Here is a 19,451-nt window from a genome sequence, read left to right on the forward strand (position 1 = left end):
TGTCATTGTTTTGGCAATGCCACTGGAAAGGCCTGGTTTACCCAAGGCCCATGCAATAGTCTTACCCTCTCTCCACCAAGAAGGAGTCTCTCCATACTTTCTTGCTCTTGTTGACCTGGAACCTGGACAGACAAGGAGTTTTAGTGTGTTGCATCCAATACCATGGTCCATAATAACAGACATCGGCAGTTAAGTTGAGCTGGAAGTATGTGTGCGTGTTTGTGTGTGTGTGTGTGTGCGTGTGTGCGAGTGTGCGTGTGTGAAGGTGTTTGCTTGTATGTGTGCTTGTGTGCATGTTCATATGCATGCCTTGTACCTGTTGACAGGTCTGTCAGTTTCAAAAAGCTTCAGGATGGACTTGCCATCCATATCAACAGGCACATCTACTCCAGCCATATCCAGCAGAGTTGGAGCCAAGTCAATGTTCAGAATGATGTGTGGGTTTCTGTGGTGGTAAGAGGTAAAACACACACAGATAGGTAAGGGTCCACAGATAGACACACAGAAACAGATGACAGAGGACACAGCCAATGTATTGATAATTGTATTGATCATCATTTTCTGCTATCGGGGGTTACTTTGGTAACTGACCATTCTTAGTTTGGATCCGTAACTTACATAGCACCTGCTTCCACGTTGGGTCCTCTGACGTAGAAGGGCACACGGATGTCAAACTCATAGGGCATGGACTTCCCCTTGACCAGCCCAAACTGGCCGATGTGGTAGCCATGGTCAGACATGTAGATGACGTAGGTGTTGTCCAGCTCTCCTGTCTCTACCAGCATGTTGTACACCTTGGACATACAGACAGACAGGGTAAGTGTTTCTTCATCGCTGATTACACCCTTTATGAACGTACGCTCAATTACATTGCACTCCTCTGCCTTTGCTAAACTAAGTGTGAGTGCATGTGTGTGTGTGTGTGTGTGTGTGTGTGTGTGTGTGTGTGTGTGTGTGTGTGCGTGTGTGCGTGTGTGCGTGTGTGTGCGCGTGCGTGTGTGTGTGCATGCGTGCATCTTCACCTTTTCCACGCTGTCATCCACAGACAGAAGGGTTTGCAGGCGCCTCCTATGCAGCATGTTGGTGAACTGCATGTGCACTGGCTTCATAGGGCCTGTGTAGCGCAGGATCCAGTGCTTATCAGGGTTAGGGGCGTAGTTATAGCTGGGGGTGCTGAGGAGGAAGGCACACACTTTTACAAGAAAATACTTTTGTGGAGGGCAATTCCAAAAGATATTAACAGAGCTATTTCTAAGTGGACACAATGGGTCCCACAGTTGGAAACGACACGTCAACAACAACCTTTCTTTTGGACAGAACCATATATTGGCTGAGGTGCATCAGCACCTATTGATTTTCAACCAAATGAAACCCCTTTGCATGTGCAGACTCTGTCTGTGTGATATTCACACTGTAGGGGCCGGTGGGCTCGTGCATAGAGAATGAGGATGCACAGAAGGCTAACTTCTTTGTCAACCACCATATTTTAAAATATTTTAGTATGTCTCTAAGAATAATTTTTAACTGAAATGCTGCCACAAAATGCTGCCACAAAATTATCATACAGTACTGTTATCCAGCCTTAGGAAAGGTGCAGCCTCCATCACCCTGTGAAAATTAGCATGATGTTCACTACATTAATTATACAAGCCCCAATACAAAGAAGGTTAAGGTTTCAGCTCTCAAAGTGTGTTCGCTGCATAATTACCCGCATACTTAAAAAAGGACGTGATTTTTTGGTGAATACAGCAAGATTGCATTGTGTTATATTGTATTCTATTGCATTGGACCCTGATAAATATAATGGAATGAAATTAGAAAGAATCCACTGTAAGCAGAGATTACTGTTGCTGTGTGTTGCTTTTTTCCAGTTACTGGTTCAGCAAGCTTGTTTCATGTAATACATTTACATTAAAATGCCTATTCATACAATGCCTCAATTAATTCGAAGTATGGGACAGCTTAATCAATAATTAAAATTTCCCAATAAGAACCTAGTCATTTCAGATCACCATCGCTTAATATCTCTCAACATCTCGAAGGCCAAACCATATTAGACATTTGAAAGTCATCGATTGCACATGCAGGAAAACTGGAATCAATAATGGTGGAGGCTGCTGCATTAGCAAGTTCAGACTTCTGGGGCTCTGGCAGATGTTAACGAGGACCTTAATTAGCCCATAGCTATGCCTGTAGGGAGGGCTAAGATGCTAGTGCCACAATCTGCACAGGCAGCTGGTGGATGAGCTAAGCCGGCTGCTGTTCATTGTGAGATTGGCCAATATGCACCACAGTACTAAATCATTAAAGTTAATAAGGCAAAAAGAAACAAAATGCAATTATGGAAAACAATGCACTGGCAACATGGATTGCTAATAAGCTTTTGTGATTGTGAGTTGTGATGTGGGAGAGATAGGCAGAGGGATGGAGGGAGTGGGCCTGAACGCATTGTTTAATCTCTCTCAGGGGGCCAAAGTGCATATTGCCATAATATACTGGCAATCGCAGCGGTAGTTAAATCCATGGGCCTAACTGCTATGAGACTAAAGCTTTTACTGCACCCTTGAGTCTCTGACTCTGTATGACGTCTGTTGTGAAGCCTGTTTTGATGACAAACATCACTGGTGGCAGCTGTGTGTGTGTGTGTGTGTGAGAGAGAGAGAGAGAGAGAGACAGAGAGAGAGAGAGAGAGAGAGAGAAAGACAGAGAGAGAGAGAGAGAGAGGTGGGGGGAGAGATTATGTGTGTGAAACTGGTTCTATGTTTGTGGATTTGTCTATGCGTAGATGACTGTGTGTGTGTGTGTGTGTGTGTGTGTGTGTGTGTGTGTGTGTGTGTGTGTGTGTGTGTGTGTGTGTGTGTGCGTGTGTCTCACATGTGCTGGGAGGCATTGGGGAATGCGTTGCTGTACTGCGGGGCTGCATCCTCAGGCCCATGCGGAGCTGCATGGCTCAGCATCATCATGATGGGCCGGTTGGGGTACATCTTCTTGGACATGCGGAAGTAGTTGATGCTCTCATTGGTGATGAGGTCTGTGAGGTAATCCTACACCAACATAATAAACTGAGTGTTACAAATCAACATCTGATTGTGTTCAGCAGAACTGACATAGCTGTGTTGTGTAAGTTGATTGCTAATGGAGACTGATGGATGGAAAGCCCTGGCCTTGATAGTATGTAGAAGTCTAAAGGAAAACACAAGACACTGATGGTAAAGACATAAAATAAGATGGTTAAGGGAATACAGTCCATTATACAACCACTGGCCAAACACTGCCTTCTACATGCCAAAAACAGTTATGCTGAATGGAAAGTCAAACTGTTTTTGTGTTTTCACAGATGAGTAAACATTGCCTCTCTATCAAGTGCAAGAGAGCATGATGAGATACTTTTAGTCAGCAAAGACAGGGAAATGGAAAATTTGCCAATATAGCTGGCATTAAAATAGCTCTGTGTTTTGAAATCTGAGCTCTAACCCCTTGTCGGTGGACAAGAGGAGCTGCAGGTTTGGGATGGTAGGGATACCTCAGCCTGAACTCTCCTCTAAATGATTTTGCAGGTTTAGGATGGTAGGGATACCTCAGCCTGAACTCTCCTCTACAACATTCTGCATCAGTACGAAAGAAGTACCTCAGCCTGAACTCTCCTCTAAATCAGTAAGTATTAAATGTATTTCTCTGCAACATGAAATGCATTGCAAAAATGCTACGGATATTAAATTTAACATAGAGGTAGATCACTGGAGTGTAGTTTTAGAATGCTTTTGTAGAATTTCGAACATATGAACCATGAAAGATGTGTCCTGGTACAACCTAAAGCAGCCTATTTGCTACAATTTTAGAAGGAAAAAAAGAGAGATTTTAGGACTGTTTTTAACCACACGTCTTAAGATAAATGTTTTAAATAAGATAAAAAAAAGTCAATAAAGATAAAGGGTCTTAGTGTTGCACCTTGGGGTACTCCTCGCCATGCTTCTCGCGAATGCCATTTCTGCAGAGGGTGTAGTTGTAGAAACGCGAGTTCTTCACCAGTGCCAGCCACTCCCTCCATCCCGGGGGCACATAGGAGCCATTATACTCATTCAGGTACTTTCCGAAGAAGGCTGAAGAGATGGATGAGGAATGACAAGTAAGACTGTGGTGCATTGTGATCAATAGGAAATCAGTTTTGACTGTACAACAGCAATGGGCTAACTATTGTATATTGTTGTACAAATACGTAATAAGTGGAAGTATGTTTAAACACCTTTATCCCAACATGCTCTGTAATTCACAGATCCCACTCAAACATACCTGTCCTGTAGCCAGAGTTGTTCAGGTGCACAGCGAAGGTGTGTGGTTCGTGGTGAGCCTGCCAAGATGGAGAGGAGCAGTTCTCATTGTTGGTGTAGGTGTGGTGGTTGTGCACGTACTTCCCCGTGAGGATGGAGGACCGTGAGGGGCAACACATGGGGGTGGTGGAGAACGCATTGGTGAAGTGGGTCCCGCCCTGCACCATGATCTTACGAGTCTTATTCATGGCCTGCATGGAGCCTGGGAGGATGAGAGAGAGAGAGAGAGAGAGAGAGAGAGAGAGAGAGAGAGAGAGAGAGAGAGAGAGAGAAAGAGAGAGGAGGAAGATACTTGGTGTTAACCAATGACTGTTTTGTCTAATTGTTTACTTCACAGTTGTACTTTGCCAACTTTAGGCATGTGTTTCATTTTTCATTGATTCTGTATTCTGAATTCGGTAAAAAAGACAGAAAGAGAGGACTGGAAGAAAAGACGCCCACTGGCCCATTCAGCTTGCTCCTGATTGTTTGGTGTAACAGATGCTTGACCATAAATTTGCCCGGGTGAAGAGGCAGCCCTCTCAGTCGATCAGACCAGCACAAAGACCATCAGTGGGGCTTTTGGGGGGCACTTCAGGGCAATAAGGTCTCAAGGACTTTAAAGTGGAGTAAACTGGCAAGGGTTTCATTAGAGTGTACTTTTGTACACACAGTATGTAAACACACAGTTCTGTGCACTTTTTTACTTTTCTGTCTGGATATTTGTCTATTGTTGAGCTATCAATAGCCTTTTTGTTGTAAAATGAACCTGAATTTGACCTGCTAAGCACTTTGTACTGTCACAAAGTCCTCTGATATATCTGATCTTTCAACAAAAAAAAACATTTCAAACCATGAAGACCCTTCTTACAAATCTAGTTCAAGTTGTGAGTCCCAAGTGGCAGGTCAGTGGAATTCTTGTAAGTGTCTGTGTGTAGTACATAGTGCATAATCATTGTTTCACAACCGATGAAAATATATGAATACTTCTGTAGTCTGTGGGATTTCGATGGTACTCATCATTTAAAGGTCCTCTTTTTGTCAGACACTTACCCAGCTCAATGTCCTGGTCATCAGTAAGGATGAGGATGATGTTGGGTCGGACATTCCGTCGATCCCTCTGCAGTCGTGATTTCCATCTCTGCCCGCTGATGTACGATGACCCATCGGCGATGAGGAAGATGAGGAAGAGGATGCTGACAGACAGGCGGCACCCTGCCATGGCTCTGGCCAGCAGTCTCCCGTCCTCTCAGCTCAGCTCAGCTCAGCTCTGGTCTGGTGTCACTGCACCTATGTCAACACACAACAGTCTGCACATTAGAGGCTACATTTTCCTACTGGCTCAACACCGATATCCGAGGCAGATGCAACCCTCTGACTGTCCATCTTCAGCAGTCCCAACCCAACACGCTGGGACATCATAGGAGCTGTACGTTTGGTTTATGCATGGTTTATCATGTATGATGGATACCTATATTTACATTACATTACTTAAATACAGTTACCCCCATCATACAGTGAACCTCATAAATTATCATAAATAAGTATTTATTCAATCCAGTTTTACACTTATTCTTACACATTACAGTTACCAAAAGATTCACAGACTTAGCATTATCCTTAAAAGAGACGCTTTGTCAACTTTGAGACCATCATTTATTTTTTGCCTGGCTCTTAAACATGCAGTGCAAATCTACATATGCCACAACTCTCCAGCAAAATGAGCATTAAAACAAAGAGATTTGACAGAACACAGACCTCCAGTGGCTTACGCAGCTGTGTCTGAGTCAGAGGAGAATGCAGAGAGTGATGTCAGTGTCTGTTGTCAGTGTGATTGATTTATGCAGAATGTGAAAATTATACCAAACGGCATTGACTGAGCCCAGGGTTCCTAGCCAGTGATGTTTTATGAGCCACATTTTACTGATACTGCTTTGTACACCTGCTGTGAGACACACAAACACAAATGGATTCCCACAAAGACACACACACTCTCATATCTCTCTCTCTTTCTCTCTCTCTATTTTACAAACACACAAACACACACTAACACACAAAAGACTGTATTCCCCATACACATGACAAGTGTAACAGCGATTCTGTCAGATTGCTCTTTGGGTCTCTTCACTGACACACACACACTGACACACACACACACACACACACACACACACACACACACACACACACCAAGAGACAGCAGACTAAATGAGATCCCTCGGCATTAATGGTCTCGTTTAGGCTGTGCTCGTTAATGAATAATTAATAATGCGTGAGTGCGGTGTCATCCCCCGTGTGAGCGGGCGGCTGCAGATGGACACATGGCAGCCAGTCTGGAGGCTAATGGGGCTGGGAAGGGGGCCAAGGCGGTCCCCTCAGAGCCTGGGCACGAGAGACCAGGGTGGCAGGGCGGTTAGGGGCCAGTGGAGGGGTGGGGGCATTAAGCACAGATGCTAATGGGTTGAGGGCAAAAGACAAGAGAAGAACAAGGGGATGAGAAGAGATGGGAGGACAGACGGGCAAAAAAGAGAAGAGAGCGGTGAAAAAACAGAGAAAGTAGAAGCTAGGAGAGGAGTAGTGGGGAGGGGTAGAGAGGAAGGGTTTAGAACAGAAATAGAGAGAGGGGCAGATTAGGGCAGACACCGGGGTAAACTGGAGTAAAGGAAGATGAAGAGTAGTGGGAGGAAAAAGAGATGAAGCAGGGAGAAAGGAGGGATGAGAGAGGAGGAGAGGAGTGTTGAGAGAGGAGGAGTGGAGAGGAGTGTTGAGAGCACACAGCATCCGCTGGAGGAGAGCTGTGTGTGCAGGTTACAGGAGAAGCTCTCAATCAGCCGCTAATTAAAGGCTAGAAGTGAGAGTGCTCCACAGTGCACACACACACACACACACACACACACACACACACACACACACACACACAAACACACACACACACTGCTTGAATCGCTCAGGTAGGGCATGGGGATAACCAACAAGCCTAAAACTATAGAGTCTACAAGATAGTGAACCCTGTATGAAAAAAAATTGTAAATAAATCAGACCTCAGATGATTCAAACCAGTGATGCACTTTACACATGCATACTTTCCTTACGTTTCCTTTACGGCCTTTGTAAAGGTAAAGTTATTAACAGAGGGCGATAATGTCAACAAAACACTAGCTGCCCACATGATGTCTAATTTCTGTAAGTCATTGTAGTCTTGACAAGACTGATGAGCGTCTTACCAGGTGTGATCCTTGATGGTTAGAAAGAAAACCATCCACAATGATTTATTATCACGTCCACAAATTTGATTGGAAATTAATGGCCATTTGAGGCTGCCCACAGTTAATTAAAATTACAGAATGATTATATCATACAGTGTAAACAAACAAAATTAAGCTTCTAGGGAACATGCCGTTCGAGAAGCAGCGGCATCTTGCCCTTGACAGCCAGACATTGTAATCTAATCTGAACTAATTCATATTTATCTTCAGTCATCTTCCATCCTCCGACCTTTTCCTAAAAACTGCAGCCTTCTAAACAAAAGACCTAGTGTAGCGAAATACATTTTTCACCCCTGTAGTCAAGATATAATTTGGATGATTTCAGTCGATGCAGAGCACAAAAATGCTAACAGTGCAAACGTACCCCTGCTTGACTGCTGATGTTGGCATTTAACTTTAGATAAAATGATAAGCTCATACAGTCGACTTCATAATTGGCTACATCTACGTGTCATTGTAACACTGAGTTACAATAGCAATAAAAACCTGAAAATGAAGCATGTTGTATCAGATACACGACACTATGATGGCATTCAGTTTTATATCCCTGCTTTTTTATTGAGTGGCAGTAAAGGCTCATTTTTCATTTTAATTATACTGTCAAAGTTGACATTAAGGAAGAGTTTAAGGCCCCAAACCGTCTCCGCTAAGCGCATTAGTGGCCCATGTGTCACACATGCCAATCAAACACTGATTAGTGACAAATAGAGAGAGACTGAACCAGCCATGGGGTTAGAAACAAAAGGCAAACTACACAATGTCTTGACATTTTTGTTACGATCACAGTTCAAACCGTCGCACAAAGCCCCTTTAAGCACAAAATCAACAATTAACACAAAAGAGCCCTGGCGGCCGGGGCGCTCTGTGGAGCACACACAAGCTGTGTGCCGAGTGTTCAGCCCCAGGGAGCTCGCTCTCCCCAGCAGGCTCTCTTCGGCCATGGAGAAACAACACCATCTCTCAGCAGACAAACACACCACACGCACAAACGCACACACACACACCCATGGGGAGGTTTTGTGTCCGCTAAATGGGCTTTCACCTCTTTCACCCCTCAGCTACTGAACTGCAACGTCTACCCCCAAATCTGCCTCGAGTTGATCAGAGAAACATTACTAGTGTTAAACATAAACATCAAAGTGAAAAGCTGATGTCTGCATTAATTATGTTGTGCAAATAAACACAAAGAAACTACGATAATTAAACACCAACCTTTATTTGTAAATGTCAAATTGTAATCTCTTCTACTAATTAAAATTTAAACATTACAAATCTTGAGGCTACTTTGTTCCATTAGTAGTATTAGAAAAATTTGAAAACTTTCTCAATAAAACTATTTGCATTCAACTATGGATCAGAGCTGAAGCTGCTGGTATTGAATGTCCTCGCAAGTAAGTGAAATTCCGTGTGTTTTGGCTATGTGGCTCGTTAGGCTCCTACCTCATAGCTGTGGTGTTGTGGCTGTCTTCAGCTGTGGCTGGTTGTGAGCATCCCTCAGGGCGTGAGACGGGTCAGTGAGCTCACCTCACAAATAATCACAGCCACTGGCCATGTGTGAGACGGCCACTCACTGCCTGGGTCTCGCTCCTCTCCCTCCCTCCCTCCCTCCCTCGCTCTCTCTCTTTCTCTCTCTCTCACACACACACACACACACACACACACAAACACAGTCGCTTCTCTCTTGCTACCAGTCCCTTGCTTCTCTCTGTGTTGCTCTCTCCCTGCAAGTCTCTCACTTCTCTCTGTCTCTCTCTCTTATTGCCAGTCTCCCACTTCTCTTTCCCGCTGACTCTCACTTGGCTTGCCTCTCGCCTCACTTTCTCCTTACCTCTCTCCACTCTTGCTGTCTCTCACCCTCCTCTTCTCTTCCTTCTGTTGCTCTTCCTTCCCTCTCTCTCTCAACTACATGCTTCTGCGACACTCTGTCCCTGTTTCATCTCTCGTTCCCTTTCCCGGTCCCTCACACCACACACCACACACACACACACACACACACTCTCTCTCACACCACACACACACACTCTCTCTCACAACACACACACACACTCTCTCTCACAACACACACACACACTCTCTCTCACACCACACACACACACTCTCTCTCTCACACCACACACACACACTCACACACTCACATACACACACACACTCTCTCTCACACACACACACACACACACACACACACACACACACACACACACACAGGCAGCTGCACTCACTCCATTTTTATTCCTGTGGCTCTCTCCCTCTCCATGGGCATTGTTTTCCCCCTGTGGAATGGATGAGATCTGACCTTGGGGTTGTGTTGTGCTGCTTTAAATTCTCCCGGCTGCTTGAAGCGCATACCCACCTCCCCCCCCCCCCCCCCCCCCCGCACACACACACCACTACCCCAAATCACCCCCCCCCCCCCACCCCCACCCCCCGTGCTGTCCCTTAGCCCTGGCACAGGGTGAAAGCAAACCCACAAAACAAGCCAGAGGGGAAATTTAAACAGTCCTATACATTCACGCCACTCATCTTAAGCCCTCCCTTCACAAAGCCATTTCACTGAACATAGTAGGGCTGGGGAACGAGCCCGCAGAATGAGAAGCACTGACCTGTGGAGCAAGGACATTTTCGTTAACCCGCTAATCCTTCTATATGTAAAGCTGAGCTGCGCATTAATGGATTGAGAGACAAGCCTATTGATCATCTGTAGATTTTACCAGAATCACTTCGCTCAATGTCAAACTCTAGACACACACACACACACACACACACACACACACACACATATGCAGTTCTGCATCGAGAAGAAGAGATGGCCCTTATGTGAGATGAAAGACCACAGAGGAATGCAAGACTTGCCAGCATGATTGCAGAGGAAATGTAATCCTTGCTATAGGATTCTTTAATGAATGAAAGCTTCTTATAACAGCACGGCAATACTGTCCAAAGAGTGTTTTGAGCTAAATATAATTCACTCCTTCCGGTTATGTTGAAAATAATCCCTGTGGTTCCCCAATAACAATGAAGACTGGAACTCATGCTATTTTCTTAAGGTGTCTTTAGTGGAAATGTGCCTCCACAGGGTGCCATGTTATTTTTTGCCATTTTTGTAGATGTCCACGTCTACGTGTGGTAAGTTATTTGCTGTCACCAAGATCTGACGTCTTATTTCCTGCGGCTTAAATGAGGACATGTTACATGTCTGAATCAGTTCTGTGATTCCTTATGCACATCTGCATCTGTGCTGCAACTCTACGTCATTTTCTGGCTTTTTTTTTTAAACATAGATCTGTAAAAGGAAATGTCATGATACTGTATGTCTGAATCAGTTCTGTCTGCTTTTCCTTAATGTTGAGCTGTGTGATTTTGCACTGCTGATGCTCACAATCAACTGGGGAGAAGAAGAACCTGTTAGGACCTTGTACAACCTGAACATGAAAGCCTACAGCCTTGATTTCTTTTCTTATTGTGACTATCAGTGGCCAAGACACTGACGGGAGAGACATACTAAGGGAAAAGTCACCAGTGTTCACCAATCAGTATCAGAGTATCAAAGTCACAGGTAAATCAAATATAAAAGAAAAGAGTCACCTGCATATCACAGCATCAAAGGATAAGTGACAGAAGCTTCAAGTACATCCATACATCAATATCAAAAAGTGACCTGTTTTCCAATTACTCAAGGCTGAGTCCTCAACTCAGCACCTCACTGTAGACAGATGAGGATTCATGATGCTCCCTTCCAAGCGAGGGAAACAAATCCTGAGATGGCTGCTTTTTGTCAGCTTTATACTCCACCACCGGTGCACATTCAAGGCCAGATCGAGTGTGCTGCCGTGTGGTGTGCGTGTTTTCGCCGAGGTGGGTGTGCGTGTGTGCACGCTCGAGTCACCAGACTCCCAGTGAGAGATGTATATCACAGACCCAACGCATAACAAGAAGTGAACTCCCTTTGCAGGGGGGACAAGGCCACAGCAGAACAAATGATAGAATGAAATCTTTATGGCTGCCTATATTTTATGAATAAGAATGAATTATGGATGCCGCATGGAAAGAGATGTGTCACGCAAAGGCACAGGTCTGCCCCGATCAGACACAGGAAGCAGGAACAGCCTAAAGAGGAGAGGATGGAGCACCGTGCGCTGAGAATCACATCAGACAAAGAAGTAGGAAACTATTATCTTCTCAGTCACCTGCTAAAGACCGTTAACAGACAATTGCTATAGCACACTGAGAATTAAGTGCTAATCATCTAGCATTAAGACCTTGTTTCTGGTTTATTCCTAACTAAAACACAGAAGCAGAGTGTCGATTTACTCCTAGAAAATCTAAGCATCGTCACAGAGAGAGCCTGGACTGATAGGTAACATCAGTGGGGAGATGGAACTGAGAATATGGATGTCTGGGCAAATGGAGACACTTATTACATATTCAAGAGAAGGACCTGGTCCATGCCGTCCTTACTGTTTAATCAGGATGCCGAGTCATAACGCCTATGAAATATGTATAAGCCCATGAGCTGAAGCACAGCCAACCCTGATGATGCGATGAAACAACATGTCTGGGTGCACTCACGGAGTCACTGTCACCCACAGGCAAGAGATGAGTTCACCGAGGTAAAGGAGAAAAGAAAGAGAGAGAGAGAAAGAGTTTATGAAAGAATGCATGAGAGAAAGAGGGAAAAAGGGTAGGAGAGGCAGAGAGACAGAAAGCAATAGACAGAGAATGCGGGCCGAGGAAGAATTTGGCGTGTTTCACCATTCCAGAGAAAGGATAAAGAAAGAAGGGAAGGGTGTTGGGAGCGAGTGAGCGAGCTACTTCAGATTCACACAGGCCGGTGATTTGTCGACTTCATTCCACCTCATTGTTCCCATCGGCAGCCGCGGCCCTGTTCCTTCACTCCTAACGGTGCTTGGCAAGGCTACGAGGAAAACCCCCCCACCCCACCCGCCCCCCTGGCATTGTGGCTTGGGACAGAGTATGCAAACTCACTAAAGGGCCCTTGAATTTACCAACAAAAGTTGTGCATTCAGATGCAAATGGTGCCATGACAAGCTGCTTTCAGGGAGCGGAGCCTTTCATTTGGGAAGCCAGTTTGATGTGGAGAAGGGGTGGATGGGCGGGTGGGGGTGGGGGTAGTGGGCTGATGTAGATGCCCTGTGTGCTCAACACTGTACATTTGCGTCCTTTGTGGCCCCGGAGAGCGGCGTCCAGTTCGGTCAACCTCTCGTCCTCACCGCCTCTGACATTACGAGCTGGAACGTATGCGCCCTGGCACTTATAACAATTGAATCAAGCCTGCTCATAATGGCGGTGTCGGCAGAGACAGAAACGCATTATTCTCTGGAGGGGGTGAAATATCGAATTTATAATTCTAGATAACAAACGGGAGCATAGTCTCCTGCTGCAGCCGGCAGGAAAAGGTGCTTGCTGAAGCTGGAACAACATGTGCAGATACTCACAGGGGCTTCCTTATTTCTCTCATTTCCCTACAGCACTCTTAAAGAAGTGGGTGCCATCTTGAATATATTATTGAGTGTACTGATATACAGATCTCATAATTGTATTTGTATGTGAAAATATTATATAGATTACTTTACTTATTAAATTGATTGGCATTTCATGCAGAGACAAACTATTTTCCAATATGCTGATGATGTAAAAAAAAAATTGAATGGGAACTAATAACTTTTACTGTGTCTGCTGGGATAAGAACCTGATTCAAACTTCAAACCCAACCCCAGTCAAAGAAACTGGAAGATGCTGACATTTCTTTTGCAGCCAACATCTCACCTTCGCTTTTTCATTGTAGGTTGTGAGGCTTTGTTTTCTTCTCTCATCCGCAGAACTGTTGTCAAGGACACTTTTACAATCAGTTATCAGGGCAACAGAGATTTTGGGAGAAGATTAAACATATACGTACGTAAGTGTCTGTCATGCAATTCACAGCTGGTAGACTAAGCTGTGATGCATTTCGTTTCACAAAGGATCTCATGGTTTGGAATGTGCTTGAGCTCAGATATTTACACATACACACCACCAAAACAGAGAGAGAGAAGGGGGGGAGGTATTTTTATTGAGAGGTAGCAAATTCACCATTTTATCTTCAAATTATTGTCTCTGTAATTGTAGAGATGATCAAAAGAGCTGATATTCTTCAGTGTAGGTTGCTGATGAACACATAATAAAACAAAAAAACAAAGTGATGGATTTGGGTACACCAAAAAGCTTTTAATCCTCACCGTTAACCTCTCTGACAAAGAGTGCAAGGTGAAATCATGATTTGATTAAATCATGGGATGATGGAGTCGGAGAGGGCCTGTATCAGACACAAATATTCAGATGACACTGACAGTTGATGTTAGATGGAGACAAACTTCACTCCATGGTCACTTCACATGTTTTTTTTTCTTAAGTGATTAGCTTGTGTTGAATTGAGTTGTTTTTAGTTCGAAATTAATAACTCATTTGACACAAATGGATTTCGCAGTGTGAGGTTGTTGACAACCTGAGGCAAGCCACCGGCTTGTTTTCCAAGCAGCACCCAACTGTCGCACCTCGTGACCCTGCACAGCGCATCAACTTTTCATGTCGGACAAAACAAACTCCCTTTCATGTGCCACATTTTCATTGCTCTCTTGCTTTTTTCAATTAAGACTTCAAAACTGCTTTGAATTAAGGCTTTCAAAGGGAACCTACACACACACACACACACACACACACACACACACACAGACACTAAGACACACAGACACACACACAAATGGAACAAAATCTTAACAGAGCCCATGTCACACACGCCAACCCCCACAGGGTCTCCTGAAATCCCATTCAAACCCAGAGTTCTGCCTCTGTTCTCGCCTTGGTGTCCTCGGCAACTGGCTGACACGAATTGGCAAGCGCGGTGGTCTGGAGCCTACAACTGTTCATCCTCCACTACCATCACCCCACACCACCACCACCCGCACCCAGCCAGCCCTTCACCCGCCCTGTGCTGGGGGCTCCCCCAAATCCACAGAGGGGGAGACGGGTGCAGAGCAGAGCCCACAAACAGAGCTGTGATTGTCCCCTCACAGGGCTTCAAAGTGGCCCTGGCTCTTTAGGAAAGGACGAAGGGAAGAGAAAACCCTAATTGTCCCTGCTAAATGGTTATCTGTGCAGATCTGAATGGCTTCCTTCTGCTGGAGAGGGAAATCCAAGCTAATCCCCGTCCTTTCTCTCCGTGATCTCTCCACTCTCCTTCCTCTCTCCTCTCCTCTGCCCTCCTTTCAGTGCTTTCTAATGAGGCCTCCCTGGAAGGACACCTACTCATCCGCTGGGTTACTCTGTGAAGGGTGATAACACTGTGGCATCAAACGCCCTGAGGTATAGGTGAGATTCCGGTCTCCCAGACTACAGGGCATGAACATCGAAAACAGGAATGAGGTGTGGCTCTTGTCAGAATGATTGACAGTCTGGGTTGTGCACAAAAGACATGTCAAATGCCATCTCTGAAAAAGCATAGCCAACTCTTGGCCACATCAAAAGGCCCGTCATTCATCAATCATATTACAGTAAAAGTCAAGGAGAATAGCTGTTGAACTGCTCTTTGACAAAAACCCCAACCATTCTATAAAGGATGATCATGGTTTCCTGACGAAATTAAGTGCAATAAGTGGATTATGGTATCTTAATGGTTGCATCTGACCGTAAAGAGACATTGCATCTCATAATCTACAGCAAAAATGATGGTTCTGGTGTCTAAACCTGTCCCCAAGTACCTTTGTTTATTAAAATCATCCCTCTTGTGTCTGGAGCTGAGCCCCGTTGGGATCCCCACTGCGGCTAATGCCAGCATCCGCCACCGTGGGTAGCTCCATTTATACCATCATTTATCTGTTTTTAATTACAGGCTATGCCTCTGCCCTCACCGCGGCTAAACAACTGGTGGGAGCACGGGCCGCTAATGGCCTTGACTTAATGATGATTACAAACAATATTGGTTTCTCCTTGCGGTAAACAGCCACTGCAGTGGGTGCATTATGGCGGGGGTCACCCAAATAAATCAATGTGCTAATGCAGCAAACAACACAGAGAACACCCATACACGCACACACACACGCACACACGCGTACACACACGCGTGCACACACGCACACACACACAGAACAATAGACATGCCTATAGTCTTTAAACAGTGGTTTGGATGGGGATCAGGCGCCCCAGTGGGACTGCAGCTGAGAGTGCTGTGCCCTGAGGAAGTCCGGCATGTTGTGCCTCAGGGGAGGATTTGTAGTACAGGGCTGCTGGTGGGATTATAGGTATTGAGCTGTGGGCTACACACAGAGCGATACATAGCAGGAACCAGCAGGGGTATCGCATAGGGCATCTGTGTGTGTGTGTTTGTGTGTGTGTGTGTGTGTGTGTGTGTGTGTGTGTGTGTGTGTGCGCGTGCGTGTGAGTGTGTGTGAGCGTGTGAGTGTGCATGTGTGTGTGCATGTGCATGTGTGTGTGCATGTGTGTGTCCCAAAAATTCTCTTATCTCAGCACACCCTCAGGAATCACTGCACTTCGTTCAGATATCCCATATACTAATGACCTGCCGTCCATCTTTCTTTCACTGTAGTTCTTTAATCTGAAGACATTTAAAACACCCACTGTCAATAGATTACCCGGCTGAGAAAGACCTATATATTTAACACCCATCCTTGTCAAAACCAGAAAGCAGCGGGATTACAGGGTGAGATATGAACACAATAACCCAGAGAGGAGCAGGGAGGATTTAGACATCCACCCACTGCCTATTAACAGACTACATTACCCAGCAAGCAGGACATGGAATTCATAGAGCCTACCAGAATGGAATAGAAATTAGGATATCCTTCACTATTGCAATGCTTTTAGGGGTAGAAAAATGGACATCTCATATGACTCTGGACATAACAATGTTGTGTGTTGACATTTTGAAACATAGTCTTTGATTTACCCCAAGCAATTGAATACCTCGACACCCTGAATATGGGCATAAGTGGATCTCCAAATGATTACCCGTGAGAGATGTTTCGAGATTCATTTGTTGTTGTTGTTTCATAAAGATATCAACCCACAATGTTTGTAAATGAGAACATAGAATTGCAGCTCTGCCTTCCTCGAAAGTTAATCCATAACTCTCACCTTGTCCAGAGAGTCCATTTACATGACCCAGCCTTCACAAACCGTCAGTTCACAACAGCTTTTTTTTCTACTTCTGAAGTACAAAGCTCTGAACTGCCCTTAACCCCTATCAGTGACATGGTTCAGCTTTAGAGACCGCTGGCTAATTGCCTGTGCTGTTAGTGGCAGCCTGGCTGCCATCACTGCCTCACACACACACACACACACACACACACACACACACACACACACACACACACACACACACACACACACACACACACACACACACACACACACACAGACACAGACACACACACACACACACACAGACACACACACGTACACACACACACAGACACAGACACACACACACACACACACACACACACGCACACACAAACACACGCTACTCAGTCCCACAAGGATCTTGCAAGGGTTTGTGAAGTGACAGAATTTGCCGCAGGAATTCTCACCAGCTGCTGTTAAATTGCGATTTTGATAATAAAAAGCAATTGCAAATAATGCAGAAATCCCATGACTGCATTTTTTTTTTTGCGGTAATATTGTGGTAATAAGAGAAAATTGCAACCTGCAAATGCACTTGCGGGAAATCCCTGAATTAGCAAAATGTCAAGATGGCAGAAGACTGACTGCTGTTCCCTCCTGGAGCTGCCGCTGCCCTATTGATATTGTATAGAGTTGCTGATGGCCCAGCAGGCTTTTAATGAAGCATTGGATTAATAATGCAGCACTGAGGCTCCTCTGGATCACGGCTGCCATTGGCTCCCCCCTATAGGGCCCAGGCCTAATGTGTAATCTATACCGGAGACTTCGCACATGCAGGCAGATGTGTCGAGGCACACACACACACACACACACACACAAGCCCACACACATGTACACATGTACACACACAGACACACAAGCCTCCAGTTAATTGCAGTTTTTCATGACAATGCAGTTTCCTCAAAATTAAGTTCAAGGGTAAAGTCAAGGTCCTAAGCAGTGCCCACACTCCAAACTCATTGTATTGGTAAAAGTGCTGATGATTCTATTTTAAGATTAAACTGTGGTTCCTGCTGCTCGCTTCCTAATGCTTATACGCACGTTGACATTCTACTCCACGTGTAGCAATCTAAAACTGGATAAATGTGGTCAATATAAAGGATCAGAGGAAATGACAGTATTCCAGTCATTTTGCACATGGAATCACTCCATTCAAAAAGTTAATTATAGTCTCCACAATTGAACTCCACAAACGAGTGCAGAAAACAATTTCATTTTGGATTCAGTCCTACAGATGGAGATGCATAAAATGTGCATGATTACATGTCATTGCACGTTTTAAAACTCAAGATGGGTGCCAAATCAATCTGAACTGGAGGATAAATTCTGATTGCCAGATGATGAGACAAGCCGCTGGTTAAAAAAGCTGTTATCATTTTGAGTCTGCAACCGTATTCAAACGCCACTGTGCTACTGAATGTTGCTTCAAATTGTTTAAATAAATCAGTAGAATTTCTGTACACCAGATTTACCGGATTATGTATTTATGATGTTCAGTGAAATAAAAACCAAAATGTGTCTTGAAATAAATTTGAAATGAAATCTGTACTTGTAACCTCTATTCCACACAGCAGTTAAGCGCATCGTAGGGCTGCAGGGCAGAACCTGGGACTGGATCAACTGGCACATCCAAATGTGTGAGAATCATTAATGAGCCTTATAAGTGCCGTCTCCACTCGGCTCTCCTCCCCGGCCGCAAGGACAGCCACAATCCAACAATCGATGGCTGGGTCAGCTGCGATCACAGACAATAAAGCTCACGTTAGCCCCTGTCAAAACTCCAGCCAGGCAGAGAGGGGTGGAGAGGGGCACAGGGCTTTGATCCATCAGTCCTCTGAGCTCTACCTCATTAACGGGGCAGGATTATGAATCAGAGAGAGAGAGAGGGCAAAAGAAGAGACAACAGGGGCGAAGGCATAGAAGAGAAAAAGCAGAAAGAGAGAGTGATACAAAGGGAGACAGCAAAAGAGAGATGAGGCAGGGGGAGAGGAGAATGGAAGGACCTAAGGAGAATGGAAGGAATGTGAAAAAAACAGGCAGGGATTTCGAAGGGGTGGGGACGGGGTAGTAGATGAATTTGAGACAGATGGGTAAGGACACAGGGTGGAATAACCTTACTTAAGCCCGACAAGGTCACATAATGTGCAGTTCTAAAATCGAACAACCCCTTTCTCAGGGACACTGTTCCAGCCAAATTGGCTTGATCCGAAAGAACGAACAGTTATTAAGCCCGCTGTCCTCTCCTGTTGGCAAAGGCTCCTCTCGGGGTCATGTTTGCTGAAAGCTGGGCGCTCCTAATTTCATTTACAAATGAGGTGAGGACAGAGCCACTGCTGCCGGCGTCCTCTGGAGCTCTGTGCACCTGTGATTCAGGGACAGACTGGCAGCAAAAAGCAGCCCGGGAATTTGCTGTCGAGTGACCCCAATTTGATATGCCAAATTGGAACTTACACATGTTTATCGATCAACAAATCATTCATTAAAAAACACAATCTGTTATTTGTGTTGTTTGTGTTTGGCTATAATATTGAATCTGTGCTGATTCCTGCTCTCTCCTTTCCTTTTCTTTTTCAGTGCCATGTTCACAGTAAGTATTTAACAGACATAGTTTTTCTGCTGGACTGGCTATCAACTATTTTAGGCAATAATTGATCTCACTTTATTTGTATGGTCCCCTATAGACTAT

General features: G+C 44.9%; 1 protein-coding gene across 4 annotated transcripts in view; it reads right to left on the bottom strand.

Annotated features, from left to right (window-relative positions):
* The window catches only part of sulf2a (sulfatase 2a), a 51,349-nt gene that overhangs the window by 7,567 nt on the left and 24,331 nt on the right, over positions 1–19,451 (bottom strand). For 3 of the 4 annotated variants that reach the window (XM_031567391.2, XM_012841055.3, XM_031567390.2), the window contains 8 exons: positions 5,361–5,597; positions 4,291–4,530; positions 3,949–4,100; positions 2,875–3,044; positions 1,023–1,173; positions 619–794; positions 317–445; positions 66–122 (listed from right to left, as the gene is read on the bottom strand). In XM_031567391.2, coding sequence (XP_031423251.1) covers positions 66–122; positions 317–445; positions 619–794; positions 1,023–1,173; positions 2,875–3,044; positions 3,949–4,100; positions 4,291–4,530; positions 5,361–5,529 — 1,244 coding nt within the window. In that variant the 5' untranslated portion in view covers positions 5,530–5,597. Of the gene's footprint in view, positions 1–65; positions 123–316; positions 446–618; positions 795–1,022; positions 1,174–2,874; positions 3,045–3,948; positions 4,101–4,290; positions 4,531–5,360; positions 5,598–9,013; positions 9,152–19,451 lie in introns of those variants that run through there. The other variant, XM_031567389.2, reaches the window with a different exon arrangement.

This window comes from Clupea harengus, chromosome 5, assembly GCF_900700415.2.
Source record: "Clupea harengus chromosome 5, Ch_v2.0.2, whole genome shotgun sequence".
Lineage (NCBI taxonomy): Eukaryota > Metazoa > Chordata > Actinopteri > Clupeiformes > Clupeidae > Clupea > Clupea harengus.